Raw genomic sequence first — 27,508 nt, forward strand, 5'->3', positions numbered from 1 at the left:
TTTTGTGACAAATGTTTTATTTATAGAGAATCAAAATTTAGGCATAAACATGACACAAACATTATATATAGTACTGTCCATGACAGAAGTGACGACACTGCTCACGGAGAGGACTTGGCTCCAGTCACACACTGCAAATGCTGGCGTGAGCACCTGGGGAGGAGACAGGAGCTGGCAGCCTTTTTGTTTTGGTTTGGTTTAAATAACTTCTGGATGCATTCAAGTAATACTGATCATTTAATGTTCAAAAAACTTTTAATAACAAATTTCAAGGAAAATTAATTGAAATATTTATAATAGGATTTCATTGTTACACAGTATTTCCAATGTACAATCAAGGCAATGCACAACATTTAAAAGGAAGGGGAAAATATCTATTTCACCCACAAGGGAAAAGGCTTTTTACTGATTTTCGGGGATGCTGCAATTCAACATTGATGTTAAAACCTTTACGCACTTTAGTAAACACGAAGTCCTACATGTAATGCAGCATTGTGGGTTAGAAGACCCTTTTAACAAAGTTTCCAAGTGCAAGGCTAACTCTCCAATCGCTATCCCACACACTAGGGGACTAACCCATCTCCTGGCACTTATCTCGCCCTGAACTCTGAACTGTAGCACTCTGCCGTCTCAGTCAGTCTAGTGGGGTCTTGTGGTGGATGGCATTTATCCAGCTCAGTGTCCCGTTAGATAATCCTGGGTAGAATCTGAGGCAAATGAATCCACATCCTCATTCTCTGAGTCGTCACTGCTGTCATCTGCAGCCGGCTCCCCTGTGAGGGCTATGCGAGCGTAATCATCTGTGTCTATTGACTTGCAAAAGTGGATGGCATATTTCAGTTTCTCCTCCAGCACCTGCTTACAGGAATACCTGGGCAACTTCAACAAGAAGAAGCATGTGTAGGATTCAGGAAGGAAATGGTCAGGTGGGTTGTATTTATCCAATACCTGTTAATAAAAAATGTTAAATAATCAGAGACCATGTACAGGACAGGTAAAACTGCAATCTGTCTTATTATGTTCATTAGAGTTGACTCTCATTCACATACAGCATGATGTTTTTGACTAAGAATAACAACGTATCAGAAAAAATATCATCTAGTCAATTTCAGAAATAAAAAGGAGCAACTCATTAATTCTTAGGACTTTCAGTAAAAAATAGCAATTGGTTGCTGCGATTTCAACCCCAGGGGCCGGCAGGTAAACAGAGCCTGATTCTGACCAGTCAGAACTCAAGGCAGAACTCTTAGCCTCAATTGAATGGGCACTCTGATTTTTCTCAGTAAGCAGGATTATTTTATTGATTTGCCTAATTCAACCAGATACTCAAATAAATGCTTTTTTCCATGATGTGTGTGCTCGGAATCTAGAATATGCTGACTTAATAGCAGCATATTCTGGGGGTGGATACATTTTTTAGAAGTAGGTACTGGTACCTAACACCTGTAGTCATAAAATTCTGAGCTCTCATATCAGAGAAGTTAAGTGTTTTTCATTTTGTTTCCAGAGGGTAGGAAAACCATGTAACAGGAAAGAACTGTTTGTTTTCTCATCTGCGGCAGAGCTCTGTGTGAGGGGCATAACTCTCAGTTGATCCCAAAGGACATGCAGGAGCCACACCTGGATGACGAAGTCTCTGCCCCGAAAGTCAGCGATGGTCCTGGGCAGCCTTGTGCGGCCCCACACGAAGCGAAGGAAGAGGGAGCGCTCAGTGTTGGAGAAGGACTCCATCACCTCCCAGAACCACTGGATCAGGGGTGCAGAGGGCTCCACCCCCTTGTACGTTGCCACAGACTTTAAAAGATGCAGAGGGATGTCTGGGCTGCCACACACCTGTGGAGGGACACACTTCACATAAGCATATTACAGCTTTCTACCAGGGCTGGGGTGGGGAGGGTCAGGTGAGAGCAGCTGGAGGGGAGTAATGGGAGGCAGCGAATACTCGCTTCCTGAGCGTGTCTTACTTCACTCAAAAGGCATGAGCAGATCTCAGACCTCCAAGAGAGAGATTTAACTGAGAGGTTAACTGGTGGTGCTGATTCAGTGGATTACCATGAGAAGGGCGCTACAGGGAAGCACAGAGAAAGGGTGGGCATACCATCGTCTCCAACTCATATCCGGTGAAGAGAGAGAGAAGAGGGACAGGCACGACTCGGGCCATCCCCTCACGAACGGCAGCTACCTGCTCATCAAATTCGTGGAGTCTGAAAGAAAACATCCGCTTTGCATTTCATGCAGATCACGCCAAGTCTCATTATGTGGACGAGCAAGGTGTGCGCTTTGCAGACACAGTCTCAAAGCTTCTCGTGGACTGAGAAGCGAGACTGGCCCACAGAATTCTACCTCAAAAATGAGCCACAGCTATACCCATTACAAGACACAATTCTCCATCTCTCCCTCCTTCTCAGAAGGAGCCATAATCAGACATGCAGAGTCAGAGTCAGGTCCCACAACAGACAAGCTAAGAACTTTCTGAAAGTCAATGCTGTATCCAAGGTCCTCGTGACTGGCGAGTTAGGGCATGAGACAGAATGGAACACAGGTGGATGACACAGGGTGCCTGCAAGGACTGCGCTCAGCCAGAGTCCAGCAAGCAAAGCCCACCTGATACATTGGGCCTCATCCCAACACCCAGTCGGGTGATGCTGGAGGACAAGGCTTCCAAAGACCACACTAAGGAAACAGTGGGCAGAGGTCATGGATGGTGCTGCCGGTCTGCAATGCAGCAAACACAACTGAGTGGTAGTGCAAGGGCCCCGTGAGGGGTGGAGACCATCCAAACACAGCCCTGCCCCGGGAAGGGTAGCACACAGAGGCCCTGTGACCTCTGCTGGCAGAGTCCAACAGGGGACTCTGCACCTCGCTGTTCTAGCCAGAGCCAGGAATCTCAGGTGAAAATAGTAAGTACTCTGACTCTAACCACAAAAGAAGCTTTGATGACTGTAGGCAGCAATCGCTGGAGCCAAGCCCATTAAATTTTACTTATGGAAAAAAAGCTGCCACCCAAGCAAACCATTTTCTGCTATTTTTGCTATTTACTGAGTTGAAACTCTGGAAGGCAGACAGTCACATACCTGTAGTTTATTGCGAGCCGGACATACTCTGCACGGTTGTCCAGAGTGATGTGTGTGTACTTGGAGCTCAGCTGGATGTCCTGGCCGCTGGCACTAGGCACTGTGAAGGGCAGGCTCATGGCCTCAAACTCCTCTGAGGTGGCTTCGTTATCACGGATGTACATGAGTCCAGGGATAAAATCTTTGTCAACCTTTCAAGGGAAGAAGGGAGTTCACCTACTGAGCAGCGTTGCTCCTCTGCCCCCGGCCCTGTTCACATCCCATACATGGTCACGCCAGGTCTCCATCTGCCTGGAGCCTGCGGCAAGGCTCCAAGTGCACTGCGTGTGCCATGAAATAAAGGAGGAACAGGAGAGAAATGCTTTCACCCATGGAGCTGAAGAAAGAGTTTGCAACAAGGGAAGTCCTTAAAATCACTTGCTGACAGTGACTGTGTTGGTCAGAGGTGAGTCCCACCTGCACTGAGGGAACCACACCCTGGAGAGGCCCCAGGAGTCTAAACTGCCCCCCAGCTGCCTGCCCACATGCTCAGCTGTGCCATAGGAAAGACAGCAAGCTTTCTCATCTGGCAAGACTGTACAAGTGGCAAAGCCCACAAAGCAGGTATCAAGTTCTGGAAACAGGTTGGCCTGTGTCCACACTGCCACTCTGGTACCAGATGGCCAGCAGACTGATCATCGTGAGTATGCTGAGACCTCAGGGCAGGCTGCCCCTCTTCACCAGACCACAGGTGACCCCCACCATGCTTTGCACTGGACACACAGTGAGTCCCATTTCTCTGTCCTCTCCCTCCTGGAGGTTACCTCGCTCAGGTCTGCAATGGTGAGGTTCATCCCAGCCAGCTGCTTCCAGACAGGCTCAGCAAGGTTCAGACTCAGGGGACTTCCAGTCCGAATGGCAATACCCAGTAACACACCTGCTCATTCAAAGCACAGAAGACAGGATATACTTGGTGCTGATGACAAAGTTCCCAGTCCACTCAAGCACACAGTGGAGATGAGCTCGGCACTGGGGCCTCAGTGCATTCGAAACCAACGCTGCCCCGATTCACAGAGACTTAGGTCTGTCCTTGCAGCCTGATACCGTACACTAAAATTCATTACTTGCTTCTGTTCCTATGGACTAAGTCTATAACTCTTTGCTCTTTCCACCAACAGTGGTAGCCACAGTGGCTAATCCTTGCTCCTTATATGGCAAAGCAGACAGCTGGAGCTTCTCAAGGAAGTTGGAGGCAGTGCCATGAGTGATGGATGCAAACCCTCACCAGGAGGGAGGGCCTGGCCAAATGTAGACTCTTTAAGATGTGATCCCAAGTTTCGGATATGTTTAAGATGCAGAAACACCGTATCTCAGATCCTCTGAGCGACAAAGGCACCATCTGGTCCTTAGCACACAGCTGCTAATGGTCCAGCTCTGCATGTCCCTGCAGCTACACAGTGAGGAAGCTAAAGCAGGTATTTACAACAGCCACCACCAGTCTCAAGACAGAGCAGCCATTACACTAAGCAGAGCACACGGAGCTGCACGTCTGCAGCACTGCATCCACATGAGAGGCCTACCCAAGAACCGGAACATGTTGGTGTGCACAGGCGCCCTGGCAGCTGGGCTGAACAGGTAGCAATCCCGGTTGGCCCCCGACTCATCCCTCCCATTGGGTGTTACGATCAGAAGTGGGGTGAGTCCATTCTGCAGCTCCTCACAGATCTCAGCTATGGACTCACTGTAGCCACCACCACAGTCATCCACAGATTCACCTAGGGAAAAGGAGGGTCAGTAGCTCACAGTCACTGACTGCATCAGAGGCCCCTGGGGAGCAGCTGGGGGGTCTCCCAGTTCTCCTCTCACACCAACACCCCTCCACACATGCAAGCTCTCACCCACAAACTTGACCTTCCAGACGCGGTGTGGGAGGAGGAGGCTGTCAGGACTGAAAGAGCTCATCTTAGCGCACATCTGCCCAAAGACAGACTTGGTCCCATCAGGGCCCGCGAGGCCCCCTTTACTTCTTGAACGCTTGACCTAGAGACAGAAAGAAGGAAAATACATAACAAAGTCCACAACAGAAAGCACATGGGTGCCATCTTCACAAGCTGACCAGCCCCAGAACCCCTGCATCCAAAGCAGTGCTCGGCAGCTGATCATCCCTCCTGCTACCCTCGCCTGCCCTGTCCTGGTCACAGTGGGGGCGAGGGTGGGGTCCCTCTACAGAAAACAAACAGCACTCAGATGCCTGGTGTCACCCCTACAACCTCGGGCCACTGTGAGCACAGAGCTAACTCAAGTACAACCACCTGAGCATGCCTGTGCAAACATGAAGGGCAGCTGGACCTCCCAAGACTAACTCCTGTCCTCGTCTCCTCACCCACACCTGCTGAGGACCCCAAAGACCAGCTTTGAGCTCCTCTCTCTTCTGCCCTTGATACAGGCTGCCTACTAGACAGCTGTGTCAGCCAGGCCAGGGCCCGCTCACCAGCACACACAGCACATGAGGATGGGTGGCAACTATTGAGAGAGCACAGACCATAGGGAAAGCTGCAAGCAGCTCAAGTAGGCAGTAACTGCAACCTGGTTTATCCTCACACTGTATTTAACCTTACCCAGTGTCTCCATGAAGAGGCAGGATGCCTGAAAGCGGCCTCTAAGCAGACCATCAGCCCTGGGAGGGGCACATCAAGTGGCTCTGAGACCAAACCTGGATGCACCAGTGTGGCCAGAACAGAACCTTTCTTCCCTCCTTTCCTCACCTCCACAGATTCTACTCAACCCTTGGGGTCACTGTGTCTCCATGTATGATCACTTATCCCACCTGTGTTTCTCATCATAAGCTATCCAGATTGATGTAAAAGTAGCTGTGGTTTTGCACTGTGGAAATTTGCCATTTGACACTGGAATACATTCTTAAATAAATGCAGTTATGTTCTACATCATTTTAATGTGCATTTCTTGCTTTATGTTTTTTGCTAATGACTTATTACTTGCTGCTTATTTTATATTTATTTTAAACTAGAGTACATCATGAGAAACGCTGGGCTGGAGGAAGTAGAAGCTGGAATCAAGATGGCTGGGAGAAATATCAATAACCTCAGATATGCAGATGACACCACCTTTATGGCAGAAAGTGAAGAAGAACTAAAGAGCCTCTTGATGAAAGTGAAAGAGAGTGAAAAAGTTGGCTTAAAGCTCAACATTCAGAAAATGAAGATCATGGCATCTGGTCCCATCATTTCACGGCAGACAGACGGGGAAACAGTGAAAACAGTGGCTGACTCTATTTTTGGGGGCTCCAAAATCACTGCAGATGGTGATTGCAGCCATGAAATTAAAAGACGCTTACTTCTTCAAAGGAAAGTTATGACCAATCTAGACAGCATATTAAAAAGCAGAGACATTACTTTGCTAACAAAGGTCCGTCTAGTCAAGGCTATGGTTTTTCCAGTGGTCATGTATGGACGGATGTGAGAGTTGGACTCTAAAGAAAGCTGAGAGCCAAAGAATTGATGCTTTTGAACTGTGGTGTTGGAGAAGACTCTTGAGAGTCTCTTGGACTGCAAGGAGATCCAACCAGTCCATCCTAAAGGAGATCAGTCCTGGGTGTTCACTGGAAGGACTGAGGTGGAAGCTGAAACTCCAATACTTCGGCCACCTGATGCAAAGAGCTGACTCACTGGAAAAGCCCCTGATGCTGGGAGGGACTGAGGGCAGGAGGAGAAGGGGATGACAGAGGATGAGATGGTTGGATGGCATCATCAACTCGAAGGACATGGGTTTGGGTGGACTCCAGGAGTTGGTGATGGACAGGGAGGCCTGGCGTGCCACGTGCGGTTCATAGGGTCGCAAAGAGCTGGATACAACTGAGCGACTGAACTGAACTGAACTGAACTGAACTGAACTGAACTGATGGAAATGATGTTAGACCAAAAGCAAACTCAAGTGATTTTCTTATTCCAAGTTCAAAATGGGTTGTAAAGCAGCAGAAATAATGCACAACATTAACAATGCATTTGGGCCAGGAACTGCTAATGAATATACATTGCAGTGGTTGTTCAAAAAGTTCTGCAAAGGAGACAAACCTTGAAGATGAGGAGCACAGGGGCTGACCATCAGAAGGTGACAACAACCAACTGAGAGCAATCATCAAAGCTGATCCTCTAGTAACTACACAAAAAGTTGCCTAAGAACTCAACATCAACCATTCTACCGTCATTTGGCATTTGAAGCAAATTGGAAAGGTGAAAATACTCAGTAGGGTAGGTGCCTCATGAGCTGACTGAAAATCAAAAAAATCATCATTTTGAAGTGTCATCTTCTCTTACTCTATGCAACAACAAACTATTTCTCGATTGGACTGTGATGTGAGATGAAAAGTGGATTATATAACAACCAGTGATGACCAGTTCAGCGGTTGGACCAAGAAGCAGCTCCAAAGCACTTCCCAAAGCCAAACTTGCACCAAAAAACAGGGTCATGGCCGCTGTTTGGTGATCTGCTGTTGGTCTGATCCACTGCCACTTTCTGATTCCTGGAGAAACCATTACATCTGAGAACTATGCTCAGCAAATCGATGAGATGCCCTGAAAACTGCAACGCCTACAGCCAGCATTGTCCAACTGAATGGGCCCAATTCTCCATGACAACGCACAACCGCACAACCGTATGTTGTGCAACCAATGCTTCAAAAGTTGAACAAATTGGGCTACGAAGCTCTGCCTCATCTGCCATATTCACCTGACCTCTCGCCAACTGATGCCACTTATTCAAGCATCTCAACAACTTTGAGGGAAGGGAAAACACTTCCACAACCAGCAGAAGGCAGAAAATGCTTTCCAAGAGTTTGTGAAATCCTGAGGCTTGGATTTTTATGCTACAGGAATAAACAAACTTATTTCTCATTGGCAAAAATGTGTTGATAGTAATGGTTCCTATTCTGATTAATAAAGATGTGTTTGAGTCTAGTTATGATTTAAAATTCAGGGTCTGAAACTGCAATTATTTTTGCACCAACCTAATAAGATGCCTCAACAGATCAGAACAGTGGCCTCAAGCCCTTACTCAGCTACTCAGGCCGTGCTTCAGAATCACCCAGGAAGCTCAGTCTGAAGTGATGGCAAAATGAGAAGTTAAGGAAAAGTGATTCTGAAAATGTACTTTTACACTGACTCCTCTGGCTAAACTCTCATCATCCTTAACTTCTTTGTGAGTTCTCAGGTAAGTTTAACAGCTAATTTTCCTTACTGCAGAAATGATCAATCTTAAGACTAAAAGAACAATGACAATAATAACAACAACAGTTTCCTGTGGAGAGAGTTTTCCTACACGCCACGCATTCAGCTGCACGCTCTCATACGTCATTTCATTTAGCCTCAGTAGCTCTCTAAGGCACACAATACCTGGGGGAAAAGTGAGTTACAGAGAGGAAGAAGATGTGTTCCTCTGCGAGGGCAAGTAAGACACAGACTTGCTTCCCACTTGAAAGATCACATCACTTCCATTTACAGTACCAGTTAACACAGCCTGATGCTCTCAGCCGCTATGAAGGAGCATGGCTCTATGAATATAGCCAGGACACTGCAAGGACAGGGTTGTGTTACCTGGCATCTCTGAACAGCAGGAATATAGGTAGTTTTAATTGTCTTTAAAGTTTCTAAATTTTTGGAAATGTGCTCATTTCCATAACTGCATTACCTATAATAAAAAATTTTAATATACACTGATTTTTAGACCCTGTTACAAAACTAAATCAAATTCAAACAGAAATACCCTCCAAGAACACAGCCTACTTTTAGTGTCTCTAGGGCACTTTCAGCATAAAGTAAGAAAATCTCTCCACAGGCATCCCCACAAAAGTTTCAGCCCTGCGAGAGTACAGGGAAGAGGCCACCTACACCGCCTTTCTGGGTGACTACTGGTGTCTGCGTTCAACTTGGACTCACAGACTGTTCCCTCCACCACTCTGCTCTATTTTATCTCCACCTTTGTGGAAGTTCTTTCTAATTTTAAGAGTGGGTATCAAGCCCTAAATTGAAGAGAATCTGGCTCTGGCGCCTGAGGGTCTCTGGGTAGCTGGAGTGGCTGCTCCAACATTAACGAGCACTGTACACTGCACTGAAGGTTACTTATACGTCTTTCAAAAAATGTGTAATATAAATCTGTTTGCCCTCTTATCTATCCTTATCTAGTCACGTCTGTTCAGACATGCACCCAACAGACTCATAACTCAAGGTACTAGGGATATAAAGACGAGAAAGAAAGAGGCATCAAGCACACAATGACTGAGAAACGTGCCTAGCGCAGATTCCAGGTTATCCAGGCTCCCAGATGACCAGGGCCCCTGGGCCTGGACACCCACACTGGGCCACTGGCCCCAACATGGTGCCCGCGCACGGCCGAGGCAAGCCTAGACCCAAGAACACCCAACTGTCTGAATTAGACAATCTGCAGCCATCAGCCTTCTGCACGTATGAACTTAAGTATTTAAAACCTAGTAATGTAGAGAAAACCAAAATGATTCTCCAAGGGGGGAAATAAAAGCTTTCTCATTAATCTAATTAACCAGTCCATTTGTTTGTGGAATGGGCTGACTGACCTCCAGCTTCACATTAAACATTATGACGTCAGTGAATTAATCACTTCCATCAGCACGGTCACATGTGTTCTCCAACAAAGGACAAGAGTTGTTGTCTTAATTAAAAATGCCCCCAAGAACAACTCTGGAAGAATTTCTAGTCATATAACCGACATCAGGGTAAAAATCATGTGCTAACAAGAAGGTTCAGGAACAAAGCCCTTGTTCTTCATGGCTCGCTTTTGCTCCAGAGGCGGGACCAATTTCATTTGCATGGTAAATGTCAAGCACACACAATGTCATCATTAGCGCCTTTTGCTTTAATTCTTTTAACGTGAAGCTTATATACAGTCAGCAGCAGCATAAATCCAGAGACAGTCTCCTTTTCATTTCTTTGATTACTACTGCGATGCAAAGTCTTAGTCTTAGTCATTTTGGCCTATTAAACTGGCAAAGTAAGCCATCAGAACTGGGGAGGGTGTGAGGCTGGTGTGAACAGGAAACCTGCTCTGCATCTCAGAACTTAAACCAAGTGGGTGACTGAAGACACACACATAGCTAGAGCCACACCAGCTGCCCCTGCTGTATCCCAGAAAGGCAGGCCCAACTTTCCAGGCCACAGCAGAAAAATCAGCATGTGCCGCTGGTTAGCAGAAATAATCGCAGCACGGCCCCACGGCACGGGACAGAGATCTGGGTGCTTACAATGCATTAAGGGGAACAGAGAGCAAGTTACCAAAGTCTAGCTCAGGTTATAACATACTCCCCAAACATTAGCAGCACTTGTCAACATGTGGTGGAAATATGGGTCATTTTTACTTTTCCCTTTTCGCTTATCTGGATTTGTGCTCCCAGGTTATCTGAAATAAGCTTTTCTTCTTCGTGTTATAAAGAAAACCATTTACATGGTCACCTGGCAGTCTCAGCACCACAGGGCATCCCACACACATGGCACCTTGCTCTCTAACCAAGGGCACAAGAGTCTTGCTGTAAGCACTTGTCCCAGGCTGCAGCGATGCAACTCACAACCATGAAACCATCGCATCTGTGAACAGACAACATGTCCATTTTGTTACCTGGATGCGGTTCAACTCCACCACAGGGCCGTGCTGGCGATCTCGCACCATAGTGGCTTGTACTACTTTTCGGAAGGCCGCTTCCTAAAACACACCAAAACAAAATTTAGAATGCCATACAGAAAGTATTACCCATAGATAGTTCACATCATGACACTCCCTTTTTCAGGTCTGAGGTGGCCCAGGGGATTAGCCTGGCATCAGTACACAAGTCCCTGCAGAGGCTCAGGCAGCCAGCAGGGCCAGTGCTTGGCACTGCTCCCTGCCTGCCATCTGGGGGCAGGAGGCACCCAAAATGCCCTGGACACAGAGGGGAGAGGGCCAGAGCCTGAGGAGCAGCTGCTCTAACTCAGGTCTCAGGCCAGGCTCAGGGCTAATGAGAAACCTGAGGTTTCCCAGCCAAACTGCAAGTCCAGCACTGCAGTTGGTGACTGAGACACCAAATACACCTCAGCATTGCTGTTCTGAAAAAGACACCCAACATAAAGCAGCAGCAGTCAGGGAGCCTAGGGGAGCGGGCCAGGGCCGGGGTGGGGCTGGGGAGACACTGGCACCCTGCACTGAAAGAAACCTGGAAGAAACCCAGGGTGACGACAAGGAAAGGGAACAGGTCCCAGCTTCACCCAGGGGAAGCATGCCTGCGTGGGCCCCAGCACACAGGGAGGCCCTGCGATGGTATGCACATGCCTGAGGATGGGACCAGACCCCAGAGACCCTCAAAGGAGACAGGGCCACTGGCAGACACGGGCCCCACAAGTGGACCCCTGCGTTCTTTTCTGGAGAAAGGGTGGCTAAGAGAGTAGAGGGTAGGGCACACTGCTCTTAAGTCAGAGCCCCAGGAACTCCCACCTGTGGAAGAGGCGAGGGCAGAGATGCTCCCATTTGCACAGAGGGGGCCTCAGACACACACCCTACACCACACAGGAGACTGCAGAGTAAGCCCCTCCGCACACAATCCTGCACACCGACCAGCTACTTTTGCCCTCACCCTTCCTGACCTCCGCTTTCCCCCAGCTCTGGGCAAGCGTTCCCTTCCCCACAGAGCAGCGGCCCCCTAGTCCCATCCTCCTGAGATGCACTCTCTTCTGGGCTCTGCTGACTCCACAGTCACCAACAAAACCTACTCTCCAAAAATCCCAGCAGAAGCAGTCCTTTCTAACTAGGACCAAAACAGGCTGATCCTCTGTTGCTAAGGGACCCTTTCAGCCTCCCTGAGGCCCCCAACCCCAACTCAGTTGCAGGAGACTTGCACACTGTGTGAGATGCTGCCTCTCTGCTCTCCCCACAAGGAGAGACTTTCTCCTTTTTATTGAGCATTATCACCTCTACTCTGAGGGATTAAAGTAACGATGAAAGGAATCAATTTGCCATTTTTATTACTGAAAAAGGGTTGAAGTAAAGATTCAAATTTGATTTTACCCGTCCACAATTTTTTCCTGCTCCCCATTATCAGAGAAATTTTTCCATTACCACAATCCCCATCATTGCCTACATGTCTCTGCTGCTGCTGCTAAGTCACTTCAGTTGTGTCCGACTCTGTGAGACCCCATAGATGGCAACCCACCAGGCTCCCCCGCCCCTGGGATTCTCCAGGCAAGAACACTGGAGTGGGTTGCCATTTCCTTCTCCAATGCATAAAAGTGAAAAGTGAAAGTGAAGTCGCTCAGTCGTGTCTGACTCTTTGTGACCCCATGGACTGCAGCCTACCAGGCTCCTCTGTCCATGGGATTTGCCAGGCAAGAATACTGGAGTGGGGTGCCATCACCTTCTCCGACATGTCTCTAAGCCACACATAAAAATAAAATGTGTGCACTAGTTTTTTTTGGCTAGGAATTTTAGGAAATAAAGCTAATCCTGAAAAATAATCTGTTTGGACATTACTCCAAAACATCTAAATTTTATTATTAAAAACAGGCCATGACCTTGGATTAAAAACCCTATACGTAAAAAACGAAAAAAAAAAAAAAAACCCTATATGTCACAGAATCAGAACCCTCAGGGCAAGGACTCCTTAACCTAACCTCTATGCTTTTTTCCCTGTATAAACACCCCCCAGCATACAGTAACTGACCCTCTTCTAGGCCATCCTGCCAAGATGCTTGCCAGAAACTTGATGACTTCAGATATCTCAATTCTAGACAGCTGAAATTATTACAAATGTCAGTGGGTCAAAATCTGTCTGACACCTTTCAGAAGCCCTCATTCCTGATTCTTTCGAGAGTCTCATAAATTACCTTCAACCAGGAATTTTTACATATCCTAGTATAATACTTTCATCTAAGCAATCTATAACTTCTGGGTCCTCTGCTAGACATACCTGGAGAAGAAATTATCTCATTTTTTTTTTCCTTCCTGCTGCCAGTAGGAATTTGCCATAAAGCCTCAAGTCCAGGATAGCAGAGAGCACTGTAAGAATGGAAGCTTAGTTTTGCCAACCCCCTCCTGAGAGGTGGGGTAGTGGGAAAGAGATTACAAGGGGACATCATAGCACCTAACCATTTTTAATATAAGCTCCAAAAAAGAAGGGATTTGTGTCTGTCTGTCACCAATGCACTCTAAGAACCCAGGACAGAGCCTGGTACATAGTAGGTGCTCTGTGAACATTTGCTAAATGAGCCGTTTTCAGTGTATTTCTGGTTTAGAAATTTTTGTTGGATTAAAAGTTACTGAGGATAACAACATCACCTACAGTAAAAATTGTTACCAGAGCAGTACCTTTCCCTGGGATATCAGAATTCCTCGAAGAGTGTCAAACCCCACAGATGGCCCAAGTCCAGTTTCATCGAGAGAGCCCTCAAGGTCAAACATGGGGATGCAGGGGCAAAAGAGCTCGGAGATGTGGTGCAGCAGCAGCAGCCGGTTCCTCAGTGCTATGATAGGGATTTCCTGTAAATGATTGTACTCCATGGGAACCTGAAACATGGAAACTTGTTATGTCAATTTAGGTGTCAAATGCACAGTTAAGCCACAGTATAGTAGATGGGTTGAAAATACAGTTCTTGAAAACAAAGAAGCACTATGACTTCTGAGTTTGTTTTGAAAAAATCTTGCCATTTTAAAGATAATATTCTGGCCATTTTGCCTGAGCCAAGAAATGTAAACCAAGGAGAATGCTAAAAAGAAAATTAGCTTATAGAATTATATTTACTACAGAAAACATACAATCTGTATTACCAGAATAGTTTATAAAATTTTTAATAAAGGTGACACACTGATATACACAGAATGTTGACAAGTGTGCATAGTTAAGGTTCTTATATGTGTGAGTGCTCACTTATGTACGACTGTTTGCGACTGCAGGGACTGTGCCCGCCAAGCTCCTCGGTTCATGGAGTGTTCCAAGCAAGAATACTGGAGTGGGTAGCCATTTCCTACTCCAGGGGATTTTCCTGACCCAGGGATTGAAACTGGTAATTAAGGCTCTTAAAATACTGTTTTTATCATTATGAATCAGGGGAAGGAAGTGTGTGCATGCTTGTACACCCATAACTTAGTACATAGATAACTCTGTCACGACTTGCATGCCTGCTAGCCCACTTGGCTCAACCAACTGACCTGTACAGGGAGCTTCCCAGCGCTGGCAGGCTTGCTGGTTGACCAGGCGAGAGTGTGTGCTGAGCCACAGGCCACACGGTTGACCTTCTTACCCTGAAGAGCAGCTACCAGCCGAGGCCTCTGGATGGCATTTGTTGTTCCGTCTCCCAACTGTCCCTCATCATTGTCACCCCATGTATAAACTTCACCTAAAGCAGCAGATTGAGAACAGGACTTGCAGACAAGAACCAGTAAATGCACAACCACTACATCTTCCCACATATACAGCCCTTACTATCCTCCAACTGACTGTTGGCAGTCATCGGGGCAAATGTTACATTTATGGTGACCTAGATGTCTTGAATCACAATACTTAAAAGGCAGCAGGATTCCCAGGACTCTTGACAGCCTCTGCTGGCTAAAACTCCTTTTCCAACCATGTCTGTTCACCAGACTAAGCATGTACCTGGAAGCAGCTCTTAATCCGAACAAGTAACATCAAAACAGATGGTAAAAACAATCCAAATTGATTTTGTATGTTAAAGGAACAGAAAGTCAGTTTTTAACTAAACAAAATCCTTGTCTTAACGGAACACGTGCTCTTCTAATGGTTATTCCTATCCTAAACACAAGATTCAAACACTGATGAGAATCACGCTTTTCAGCATACCATGCTAGACTCCAATCATGTATGATTACGATGGTGATTAGAACAGAAGTGAATTTAGTTCTGTAGAGATGTCACAGAACTAAAGCCTTGCCAGATTCACAAAGACTCCTCAAGATGCCATGCAGCCATAAGCACCACTCTACAAACTACAAGGCTTGCGCAATGAAGGGCGGGGTACTTGTGTCCTTCCCCTTCCTGTTCTGGATAGCTCAGTCCAAAAGCCACTGGGCAGGTGTCAAGAGTGCAAGCAAGAGGAAGAGAGCCTCTCTGCAGAGGCACAGCTGGGTGAACAGACTCAGAATGCACAGGGACAAGGGCTTCCACAAAGAGGGTAAGCCCAGTAGGAGAGGCAGGCCAAAGCAGGGAGCTGTATACCCATGAGAGGGCACAATCCTGAGTGGGCGGGGCAGTCACAACCCGAATGAGGTTAAGGATCCACACGGGGGAGAAGTCAAAGGCAATGATGGGCCAGTAGCCACTACAGTAAGAGTAAGTTGCTACATTAGAGGACCAGGTTTCTTACAAAAGAGAAAGGAGTTACAAGGATGGGCAGAGAGAAAACTAGAATGAATCGGTGGTTTCAAACCAGAGCTTGGGGTACTGGTGTGAACAAGTTGTGTTCACTGTACATACATACATACAAAAACAAACACAAATGTAATTTTGTATATTATTTACACATATATTCCCTAGCTCTGTCCTCTAAGAAGGTCTGACAGCCGTGATAGCACTTTAGCAATGAGCACCTATAGACCAGATCTTGTCTTTTAAATGCCATTTTCCTCCAAAGGCATCAGGACTCCTTGGAGAAACATCAAATTCTAGGTTTGAGACATAAAGACTGAGGATAAGGATAGAATGTCTTATTGTGCTAGAAAGCACAGAAGTACTCAAGGAATAATGTGGGGATATTCCAGGAGATGAAATAGGGCATGATTTGAGCATCAAAGTAAGTAACAGCAACAGCTTACATTTTTTTTCTTGTTCAGTGACTAAGTTGTGTCCGACTGTCTGCATCCCCATCGAGTGCAGCATGCCAGGCTCCTCTGTCCTCCACTATCTCCTGGAGTTGCTCAAACTCATATGTCCATTGAGTCGGTGACATTATCTAACCCTCTCATCCTCTGCCACACTCTTCTCCTTTTGCAGCATCAGTCTTTTTCAACGAGTCAGCTCTTCACATCAGGTGACCAAAGTATTGGAGCTTCAACTTTATCATCAGTACTTCAAATGAATATTCATAAGGTTGATTTCCTTTAGCACTGACTGGTGTGATCTCCTTGAAGTCCAAAGGACTCTCAAGAGTATTCTCCAGCACCACAGTCTGAAAGATCAATTCTTCGGTGCTCAGCTTTCTTTATGGTTCAACTCTCACATCCATACATGACTGCTGGAAACCACAGCTTTGACTGTACAGACCTTTGTTGGTAAAGTGATGGCTCTGCTTTTTATATACACTGTCTAGGTTTATCATAGCTTCCTTCCAAGGAGCAAGCGTCTTTTAATTTCATGGCTGTAGCCACCATCTGTAGTGATTTTGCAACACAAGAAAATAAAGTCTCTCTCTGTTTCCATTGTTTCCCCATCTATTTGCCATGAAGTGATGGGACCAGATGCCATGATCTTCTTTTTTTGAATGTTGAGTTTTAAGCCAGCTTTTTCACTCTCCTCTTTCACTTTCATTAAGAGGCTCTTTAGTTCCTCTTCACTTTCTGCCATTGGAGTGTTATTATATGCAAATCTGAGGTTGTTGATATTTCTCCCAGTAATCTTGACTCCAGTCTGTGATTTATCCAGGCTGGTATTTTGCATAATATACTCTGCATAGAAGTTAAATAGCAATGTGACAATATACAGTCTTCTTGTACTCCTTTCCCAATTTGGAACCAGTCAGTTGTTCCATGTCTGGTCCTAACTGCTGCTTCTTGACCCACATACAGGTTACTTAGGAGGCAGATAAGGTGTGGTACTCCCATCTCTTAAGAATTTTCCACAATTTGTTGTGATCCACATAGTCAAAGGCTTTAGCATAGTCAATGCAGCAGAAGTAGATATTTTTTTGGAATTCCCTTGCTTTCTCTATGATCCAACGGATGTCAGCAGTTTGATATCTGATTCTCCTGCCTTTTCTAAACCCAGCTTGTATATTTGGAAGTTCTTAGTTCATGTACTGCTAAAGCCTAGCTTGAAGGAATCGGAGCATAACTTTGCTAGCATGTGAAATGAGCACCACCGTATGGTAGTCTGAACAATTTTTGACATTGCCTTTCTTTGGAACTGGAATGAAAACTGACCTTTTCCAGTCCTGTGGTCACTGCTGAGCTTTCCAGATGTGCTGACATATTGAGTGCAGCGCTTTAACAGCATCATCCTTTAGGATTTGAAATAGCTCAGCTGGAATTCCACCGCCTCCACTAGCTTTGTTTGTACTAATGCTTCTTACGGCTCACTTGACGTCACACGCCAAGATGTCTGGCTCTAAGTGAGTGGCCACAAACAATTGCGGTTATCTGGGTCATTTAAGACCTTTCTTGTATAGTTCTTCTGTGTATTCTTGCCACCTCTTCTTAGTCTCTTCTGCTTCTGTTAAGTCCTTACCCTATCTGTCCTTTATTGTGCCCATCCCCTTGCATGAAACAAGCTTACATATATATAACTCATTAAATAAATTAGGAAACTATGAGTCCAACAACATGAAAACAAAAAAAATTTTAAATATCTGATGAGAATAAGTAAATAAAATGGTCAAGAACTCAGCATATCATACACAGAGCCACAGTTCACTACAGTGACACAAAGCAAAATCAGCAAACAGCACACGGATGAAGTGCAGAGAAAACCAGGAGCGAGCTCCCAACAGTTCCCCTGCAGGGGCTGTCACACGGACATATTTAGATCCCTGAGTAACAAGCTGTGGCCACGTGTGATATGCTGTCCACCAGGGAAGCTCATTAGAAACTCAGTGCCCAGGACTTTGACTGGGGAGATCACGCAGGCACCTCTGTTCAGCATGTACCCAAGTTCCAGATTCCGCCCCCAGAAGGAAGCAGGTTTCAGCAGAGACCACACTCTTTTCAAACATTCTAACAAGGCCTCTTTCAATCAGGGCTAGTGGGTTAGCCTAAAATCCAGGTTCCCAGAAGCCAGTTGAAGGCCAACCTCACAAGCAGGCCTTTCTAAAAATAGCCATCAACGTGTGGAGCAAGGGGAGAATGGGATGAATCGGGAGATGAGGACTGACATGTATGTACTACTATGTGTGCAACAGATGGCTAGTGGGAAAACGCCGCACGGCACAGGGAGCTTAGCCTGGGGCTCTGCGATGACCAGAGGAACAGGATGGGGGTCAGGAGGCAAGGAGGCTCAAGAGGGAGGGGAGATTTGGCCACCTGATGCCAAAGAACTGACTCATTTGAAAAGACCCTGATGCTGGGAAAGATTGAAGGTGGGAGGAGAAGGGGACAGAGGATGAGATGGTTGGATGGCATCACAGACTCAATGGACAGGAGTTTGAGTAAACTCTGGGAGTTGGTGATGGACAGGGAGGCCTGGCATGCTGCAGTCCATGGGGTCACAAGAGTCAGAACAACTGAGCGACTAAACTGACCTGATACATACATACATACGTACACACACACACACACATATATATATATATACATATATATAGCTGATTTACTTCATCATACAGCAGAAACTAATACATTGTAAAGCAGTTATACTGCAATTAAGAAAAAATAAATAAAAACAGCCACAGCAGCCCTGCTCTGCTAACTCTTTTCTGCCATGAAACACAATATATTCACAAGGGCCAACACCACAGATGTCTTTTCAGAATACAGTAATGAATCCCTCCATACCCCCCGCCCCCACCTTACAGCTGTGCATTCATCCCTGACCTCTCAGATCACACACCTCCAAGTTACAAAATTGCCTCCACCTACCGTCCTCAGAGCAGCACACACAGTGCAGGGAACCAGTGGCAATGGCAATGACTTTCTTCCCCTGCAGCCCTTGGACTTGCCGAGGTCTTCTAACATGATCATCAGATCCATGACCCAGCCTATGATAATCACCTTTGCCCCTGCACACAAGAACATGGAACTTATGAGTACAATGCCATCTGGTTCACCATGCTGCCCCACCTTCTGGTACAAACACCTACAGGAAGACAGAAATTGCAGCCTGCCACAGAAGTTACATTTCAGTCTACAGAAAGACAGTTAATGTAACTTCAAATTAACAATCATTGGTTTTGGTGGAATTAAATAAACAGAATCTTGCATACCAAGTGTAAACAGCACCAGATTTGGTAAGGGCGACAGAAAACTGGGATCCACATTCCACTTTAACCACTCCAAGGCCCGTAAGAGAGTCAATCTAGAAGGGAAACGGTTCAATTAGACTGATTGAATCAAGGATTTTGCTGATGGCTGCACCCATATACTAAACTAAATCTAATAAAGAACTCTGAAAACCCTTACTCCTATGCCAAATATTTATTACAACTTAAAATCTTGCTCCATGTAACCAAATGTTCTCAAAAGGCTCTGAGGGTACAGAGGCCACAGGCAGCCAGAGACCCATGAGACCTGCCGTATAAATGAACACACTGCTTGTTCCCAGAATTCACTCTCCTGACTCAGTTTCTCTTTATGGCAGCCCCACTCTCCAGCAAGCCCTGCACTTCACATCAGCCTTCCGAGACGTCGAAGTCCACAGTGGAGCAGGAGCAGGTAACAGGGAGGAGTAGCCAAGACAAACAGGGTTCTGGCCCTCTAATACCAGCAATCCATCTGCCCAGGTTATTCCAATTAAACACAATGGTGATCACGCCCATATTAGAATCCACTCCCAGCCCCTGCCTGCTCAAGGGTCCAGAACCTTCATAGCCAGCACCAGAGGTCTTATTGGGATTCATTTACCTAGCTATCATCTTTCTTCACCTATCAAACTATGCTCCTTATTACTTGTGACTGTTCCTGGACTCAAGTTCTCATACTTAATTATGAATTTAAATTAGTAATGACTTAATTCTTTTAGTTTTTTCCTCACCCCACCCCCATCACAATGATATCAGTTAATATCCTCCAGTGCCCCCTCTCCCCAAGTACTTGACATTTCAATCCTGGTTAAGTCTAAAGCTTTCTCAACATAAAAAAGTCAACAATTAAATCTGGAAATCATAAGCAACCTGTCATGTGGTTGCATAAAATTCCATATAACTATAAGGGAAAAGAGAAAGTGGTGATTAGGACAAGGAGGCAGCCTTGAGTCCCAGATTTTCCAGCAGCACCTGCCAAGGAGGCCCTGAGCAGCCACAGCCTCATGGCACAGAGGTGCAGGTGCCACCTCCTTCATCATGCCCTGCCTCCAGCCAGCACCTGCCAATGCCACACCACATGATAATGAAGCCTATGGTGTCCACACTGCCCAGCATGGAAGCACATCAGCTCCTGAAATGTGGATACTGTTAAGCAAGGGAGTCAACTGTAATTTTACTTACTAGTTCTGATTTAAGCTAACATTTTAGTAGTCAGGTATGGCTAGTGGCTATTGTACTGAGCGGCACAGCTCTGAGAAGAACAGCCTGGCAGTCCCAGCTCAGGTTCATATTCTGACTGGCCTTGAGTGGCTTTCCACCCCCTCCCAGGCTGCCCATGCACCGTGCTGGCCTCTATTCCACACGGGCAGTCTCAGAACACCAGCAAGAGAGGATGCCAAGCAGAGACAGCTTCTAGCTTTCTTTCATAGCACCTGCACTCCCAAGTCCACAGCAAATCACAGCTGCAGGCTGCTAGGCAGCCAGCAAGTGACCCAAGCACACCAATGAACGAAACCCCTCTGCCAACTACCTATTCACAAAGGCAAAATACAGTTGTGACCACAAATGTTAATAAACTACCCAGAGCCACTCAGCTTAAGTGAAGCCTCTTCTCTTGGCTTCTCACAAGATGTCCATCTAACAGCTTCTGACTAAGCCAAATGCAGCCTTTCAGCAAGTACTAGTACACTGCATAGGTACAGACCTCAGTAAACTGAATGAGTTGGTTGGTTTTCCTCAAACAGGGCTACATACTAATCAAAACTACAGACTATGTGATTCCTCACTTTCTAAGAGAGCACGAAAGAGCACTTACATCTTTATACCTCTGCGTCTTTCACTCACTTTTCGCCCAATAATAACCCATTATATTTTCTCCAAAGAAGTTAAAAGATGAAGTTGATGCAGTATAGGACAGGACATGAGCCCAGTAGGGCCCTGGGCTTGTGCACGTGGATGGTGCCCATAAGCAACCTGAGCTCCAGAGACCTCACACCCAAGGGCCCCAGAAATGTCAAGAGAAATACCTTCATGGGCACCTTGCAGCCATCACTGCCTCCTCTGCCCAGCTTGCCGTAGTCCCCATCCCCCCAGGACCAGACAGTGTCATCATCCGTGAGGCAGAGGGTCTGGGCATCTCCGCTGCCACAGGCAACATCGACCACACGGTGGCCCTGCAACGCCTCCACCTGCAGAGAAAAGGGACTTAGGGGTTATCTGACCACAACAGGAAAGAGAATCTCCCTGAGAGAGGCTGAGGAATTTTTTTTTTTGTTTTGGAGATGCCTGTTTTAATTCTTCCCAAAAAACAGGTAACCTTAATAATCCTATAAGACAAGATAGAAAATACCCCTCACATATTCAAACTACAGGCATCTCAGCTGTAAGAGGCAGGTCTCAGTGTCCAATGCTCAGTTCTGCCACCTTATGGCCTCACCCCAAAAAACTGGGCCTTCTAGGAGACAAAAGTCTCTAGGTAGATGCCAGAGCAATATTTACTAGTGTAGATAAAATTTCAACACTATCCTGTTTAAATGACCTATGGAAAACATACCAAGATTGTTTTTATTCCCACCAAAAATAAAACCGTTAACTCTAAAACTAAAACGAATCTGCAACAGGAAATACTTTTTATTTTTACAAAAGAATAATGACAATGGCAAGCTGTCCCTCCAGACCTCCCAAGCAAAGCTTCTCCTCACCAGCTTCGGCTTTAACTGGTCCTCACTGTCACTGTGCCCCAGACGGCCATACCGGCCTTTGCCCCAGGTGTAGAGGTCCCCAGCTGCAGTGACACAAGCGCTGTGGGCTCCACCGGCAGCAACATCAACCACCTCAGTTCCTCTCAGAGACTCAATGACACGAGGACGGTCACACGGACTGCAGAAACATCACAAAATACAGCAGAAAGAGTGTAATTCCTGGATATTTTTAAATTATTTAATATTAGGCTTCTGGTTTGCTGTTCACTTATTCAGTGCACACCTCTCAATCTACATCAAGTCAATTATTAAAAAAAAAAATCAATCTGAAGGAATCTTTCAGGCCTGAACTCTAAATTACATAATACGCTACCTACCTTCTTTTATACACGCTGCCAAATGCCAGAGAAGAGATGTACAGTCTAAATCAAGGGGTAGTACTTACAGGTTTACTGTTTTTGAAAGGCCAGTGAACTGAGAATGGGTTTTGCATTTTTTAAGGGTCGTAAAACAAACAAACAACACAAGAAAGAAGCGTAGACAACAAAGATGGTATGTGACTGACAAAATATTTATCAGTATCTGGCCTTTTAGAGAAACAGGTTATCCACCCTTGCTATAAATCAACTTTTTATTTACAGACTCAAATAGTCTACAACATGACAAGCACTGACAACAAACTTCTTTCTCTTGAGTTTTGAAAGCTCTTTTTAATGATTTCAGATATAAGACCTTAGTCAAATATATGATGGCAAATGTTTTCCCAGTCTATAGCATGTCTGTCTTAACACTGTCTTTATAAAAATTGTGAAGTTCTTCAAAGAGAAGTTCACAGTTTTTATGAAGTCCGATCTATCCTATTTTTATTTAATTATGCTTTTGGAGTTCTAGCTAAAAATCTTTGTCTGACTTAAGGTCACAAAAAGTTTTCCCCATGCTTTCTTCTAGAAGTTTTTAGTTTTAGGTGTATGAGTTAATGTTGGATACGATGCAAGATAATTCACGCTCAAAGATCGAGGTATTCCCTTAGGCAAGGCTGAAGATTTCAGGCTATGGTATGTGGAATTTAGGCTATAGTCCTTATTTCTGGACAGATTACTGGACATGTTGCACAGTCCATGCTTTAAACCAGATCTGAACAGAAGAACGGCTAGTTAGCCTAGGTAGAAAGTGAAGGATTTAATCTTGGATATTAATGGTACAGGGTAAGAATTTAAGATCACTGTTTACCATATGGTTACTGAATTGTTCAAAACCATTCACTGAAAAGACTTATCTTTTTTCCAAAAACTTGTCTTTGCACTTCTGTAAATTATTCAATGCAAATTGTGAGGGACAAATCAAATTTCATTCTTCCATACTTATTGTGTCAGCATTTGCAAGTGCATTTTTGGACTCCCCATCCTGTTCTGCTCTACTGACACATTTCTCTTTCTTTACAGTATCTCCCAGTCTTGATTACTATATCTTTATAATGAGACATGAAGTTAGGTAGTATCAGCTCTCCAACTTTGCTCAAAATTTGTTTTTACTATTGTAAGTACTTTGCATTTCCACATGAATTTTATAATCAGCTTGTCAATTTCTACAGAAATTTTGAATGGGAAGGGGTTGTTTGAGTCTTCCAACGCATGAACACAGTGTACTCCTCCATAATTTTAGGTCTTTTACAATTTCTCAGTAACATTTTTATAGGGTTTTTTTTTGTTGTCTGTTAAGTTATCCATATTTTAGAGTCAAATTTATTCCTATTTCAATTTTAGTAGTATTTTAAAATTTCACTTTCTGATTGCATATGTAATATGTATAAAGACACACTATTGACTTTTTTTGATACAGCAATGTTTCCTTTGTCTACAACTGACTTTTATTTACTGATCTTCTATCCTGCAACTTTGCTAATCTCACCTCTTAATTCCAATAGCTTTTCTGTAGATACCATCAGATTTTCTACAAAAATAATTATATTATGTGTAAGTGGACAGTTTTAATTCTGAATATTCACTGGAAGGACTGATGCTGAAGCTGAATCTCCAATACTTTGGCCACCTGATGAAAACAGTGGACTCATTAGAAAAGACCCTGATGCTGAGAAAGATGGAAGGCAGGAGGAAAAGGAGATGACAGAGGACGAGATGGTTGGATGGCATCACCAACTCAATGGACATGAGTTCGAGCAAGCTTCAGGAGATAGTAAAGGACCGGGGAGTCAGGTGTGCTGCAGTCCATGGGGTCACAAAGAGTTGGACTGAGTGACTGAACAGCAACAAATTCTCTCTCCAATCTGAGTGCCTTTTCCCTCTCTGCATTGTTGTACTGCACTTGCTAAGCCTGCTAAACAATGCTGAATGCACCTGCTGACATCAGGAGGCGGCCCTGTCTTGCTCCTGGAGATGGGAAAAGTGCTCGGTCTGCCACTATCAGGTGCCGTGTTAGTCCCAGGTTTAACACAGATGTCCTGTATCAAGTTCAGGAAGTTTTTGTTCCTTCCTATATTGCTGAAAGTTGTTTTTATCAGAAACAAAGGTTAATCTGCCAAATGCTTTTCTGCCTTTCATCCATTGAGATAATCAAAATAATTTTTCTTTTTTATACTGATCAATTTTTTCATGTTAAAACAATTATTCAATTTCTGGCATAAACCTCACTTGGCTATACTGCTTTATCCTTTTACATACTGTTAATACTCAATTTTCTAAACTATTAAGAATTTTTACATCTATGTCAATGAAGGATATTGGTCTGTATTTTCCTAATAATATCTGAGTCTGATTTTGATATAAGAATATAACTGTCCCCACAAAATACTAAATTGGGGCAAATTCCCTTCTTCACTATTCTGAAATAGTTTGTGCAGAACTGGTATTATCCGTTACTTATATGTGTAGTAGAAATCACTAGTCATCTATATGATCCTGAAGACTTTATTTGTGGAAAATTCAATTTTTTAAATAGACACAGGGCTATTCATCTTTCCTGAGTCAGCATTAAAGAATGTGTGTCCTTTGAGGAATATGCCCATTTCATCTAAACAGTTAAATCCATTTGCATAAAAGTTATTCAACATACTTCATCTTTCAGTAACTACACATCTTAAGTGACGAAAACTCCCTCATTCCTGATATTCCTACACACTCACAGTGTGTGTGTGTGTTAGAGAAAGATCAGTTTAAATGGAGGTTTTCATTGATTACACTTTCTCAAAGAACTGACTTATGTTTTCTTTCATTTTCTTCCATTTTCTGTTTTCTATTTCATGGATTCTTGCTCTGATCTTTCTTTCTTATTTCCTTTCTTCTGCTCACTTTGTCTTTCTTATTCTAGTTTCTTAAAGTAGAAGCTGAGGTCATTGTTAGGAACCATTTTTCTTTTATAAAAAGGGATTTTATTCTATAAGTTTCCTTCTAAGTACTGCTTTTTCTGGATCCTACATATTTTTACATGCTGTTTTCACTTTCACTCAGTTCCAAATTGTTTCTAATTTAACTGATTCTTTCTTTGACCCATCAGTTATTTTAACACGTTTTACTTACTTTCCAAATAAATGGAGGATTTCCTATACGTTATTGATTTACTCGATTTCTAATTAATTCCATTGTGGTCAGGGAAAATCTTTTATATAACTTGAATCTTTTTTATTTATGAGATTTGTTTTCTGGCCCAAATTATGATCTATATTAGCAGCTGTTCCATGTGTACTTGAAAACAATGTCTTGTTAAGTAGTATGCTATTGTGATCAAGTTGGTCGATAAAGTTGTTCAAGTCTCCTGACAGATTTCTATCCACCAACTCTAGCAGTTATTGAGTTGTTGTTCAGTTACTAAGTCATGGCCAACTCTTTGCAACCCCATGTACTGCAGCACTCCAGGCTTTCCTGCCCTTCACTGTCTCCAGGAGTTTGCTCAAATTCATGTCCACTGAGCCAGTGATGCCATCCAACCACCTCATCCTCTGTCGCCCCTTCTCCTCCTGCCCTTAAATCTTTCCAGCATCAAAGTCTTTTCTAATGTGCCAGCTCTTTGAATCAGGTAGCCGAAGTACTGGAGCTCTAGCCTTGGTTATTGACGGAGGAATACTAAAATCTTCAACTGCAGATATGTTTCTCCTTGCAGCTCAGTAATTTTAATTTCGTGTATCTCAAAGATTATTGGCTGTGTGAACATTTAGGAATATTATATCCTCTTGATCAACTGACCATATCATTACATAAAATGACCCTTTTTATCCTTGTTTATATTCTCTAATGTGAACTTTAGTTTGTGTAACATTAATACAGGTATTTCAGCTTTCTTTTGCATATTTTCCCACCCTTTTAATCTATTTATGTTTCTGAACAGATCTATGTGTTAAATACAAAGTTTGTTCAATGTAGCATATTATTTGATCATGCTTTTATATCCATTCTGACAATTTTACTTTTAACTGTGTTGTTTAGATCATTTAACATTTGAAGTGACTGTTAATATATTTTGGGTTAGAGCTACATCTTACTATTTTGCTTACCATTTGTCTCATCTGTTTACCCCATTTTTTTCTCTTTTTCTGGTTTCTTGTAAGTAAATTTTATGATTCATTTTAACTCCTTTGTTGGCTTATCAGATGAAGCTTTCTATTGCACTATTTTTGTGGTTGCGCTGGGGGATGGCAAAATGCACCTCTAATCACTACAGTTTAGTTTGGGGCCATGGACTACATCAGGCATAGTATAAGAACTTTGCAACAGTATCTGTCCACTTCCACTCCACCCCCAGCCTCTGTGCTACTGCTGTCATATATTTTATTCCTATATTTTAGGCATCCTCAGTTCATTTTTATCATACCCTGGAAATATTCAATTATCTCTTAAAGAGATAAGGGAAAATATTACCATATTAATTCATGAGTAATTTCCTCATTCATTTTATAGACCTCTGATTCCATCTGGTGTAATTCTCCTCTATTTGAAGTAATTTCTTGAAATTTTTAGCTGTACAGAACCAGAGGTGTTGAATTATTTCAGCTTTTATATGGCTGCATAAGTCTATTTAAACTTCGTTCTTGAAAAAACAATTTCTCTTGAGTAAAAACACCTAAGCTGACAGTTATTTTTACTTTCAGTATCTCCACTGTATTCTAGCTTGCATTACTGCTCATCAGAAATTCACTACCACCCTTCATCTGTTATTCTGTATATAACTGGTATTTTTCCCTCTAGCTGCTTTAATTTTTTTTTCCTCCTAATCAATGATCTTGAGCAATTTGATTATGATATGCTCTGGTGTAGTTTCCTTCATGTGTTTCTCTTGTTTAGGGGTTTCTGAGCTTCTTATATCTGTGGGTTTATAATTTTCATCAAATTTGAAATTTTTTCAGCCGTTACATCTTCAAAATCTCCATCCTCCTCACCTTTGATTATGCATATATTGGGCCACTGGAGGCTGCCCACAGCTCACTGATACTATGGTCTTTTATGTATTCTTTTCTTCTGTTTCATTTGAATAGTTTCTACTGTTTTGTATTCAAGCGCACTGTCCTTTTCTTCTGTAATGTTTAATCTGCCATTAATCCTATGAACTGTATTTTAGG

The 27,508-nt window shown here is 44.0% G+C and overlaps 1 protein-coding gene across 7 annotated transcripts in view; it reads right to left on the reverse strand.

Moving 5' to 3' along the window:
• Positions 1–27,508, reverse strand: part of HERC2 (HECT and RLD domain containing E3 ubiquitin protein ligase 2) — a 243,505-nt gene continuing 215,997 nt past the window's right edge. For all 7 annotated transcript variants that reach the window (XM_069576810.1, XM_069576811.1, XM_069576809.1 and 4 more), the window contains 14 exons: positions 21,943–22,120; positions 21,268–21,429; positions 19,205–19,296; positions 18,861–19,000; positions 14,268–14,455; positions 13,428–13,625; positions 10,713–10,796; positions 4,952–5,093; positions 4,634–4,828; positions 3,878–3,990; positions 3,075–3,265; positions 2,099–2,204; positions 1,621–1,833; positions 1–948 (listed from right to left, as the gene is read on the reverse strand). In XM_069576810.1, coding sequence (XP_069432911.1) covers positions 676–948; positions 1,621–1,833; positions 2,099–2,204; positions 3,075–3,265; positions 3,878–3,990; positions 4,634–4,828; positions 4,952–5,093; positions 10,713–10,796; positions 13,428–13,625; positions 14,268–14,455; positions 18,861–19,000; positions 19,205–19,296; positions 21,268–21,429; positions 21,943–22,120 — 2,275 coding nt within the window. In that variant the 3' untranslated portion in view covers positions 1–675. The remainder of the gene's footprint in view (positions 949–1,620; positions 1,834–2,098; positions 2,205–3,074; positions 3,266–3,877; positions 3,991–4,633; positions 4,829–4,951; positions 5,094–10,712; positions 10,797–13,427; positions 13,626–14,267; positions 14,456–18,860; positions 19,001–19,204; positions 19,297–21,267; positions 21,430–21,942; positions 22,121–27,508) is intronic.

The sequence above is a fragment of the Ovis canadensis genome, chromosome 2 (assembly GCF_042477335.2).
Source record: "Ovis canadensis isolate MfBH-ARS-UI-01 breed Bighorn chromosome 2, ARS-UI_OviCan_v2, whole genome shotgun sequence".
In the NCBI taxonomy this organism is placed as follows: domain Eukaryota; kingdom Metazoa; phylum Chordata; class Mammalia; order Artiodactyla; family Bovidae; genus Ovis; species Ovis canadensis.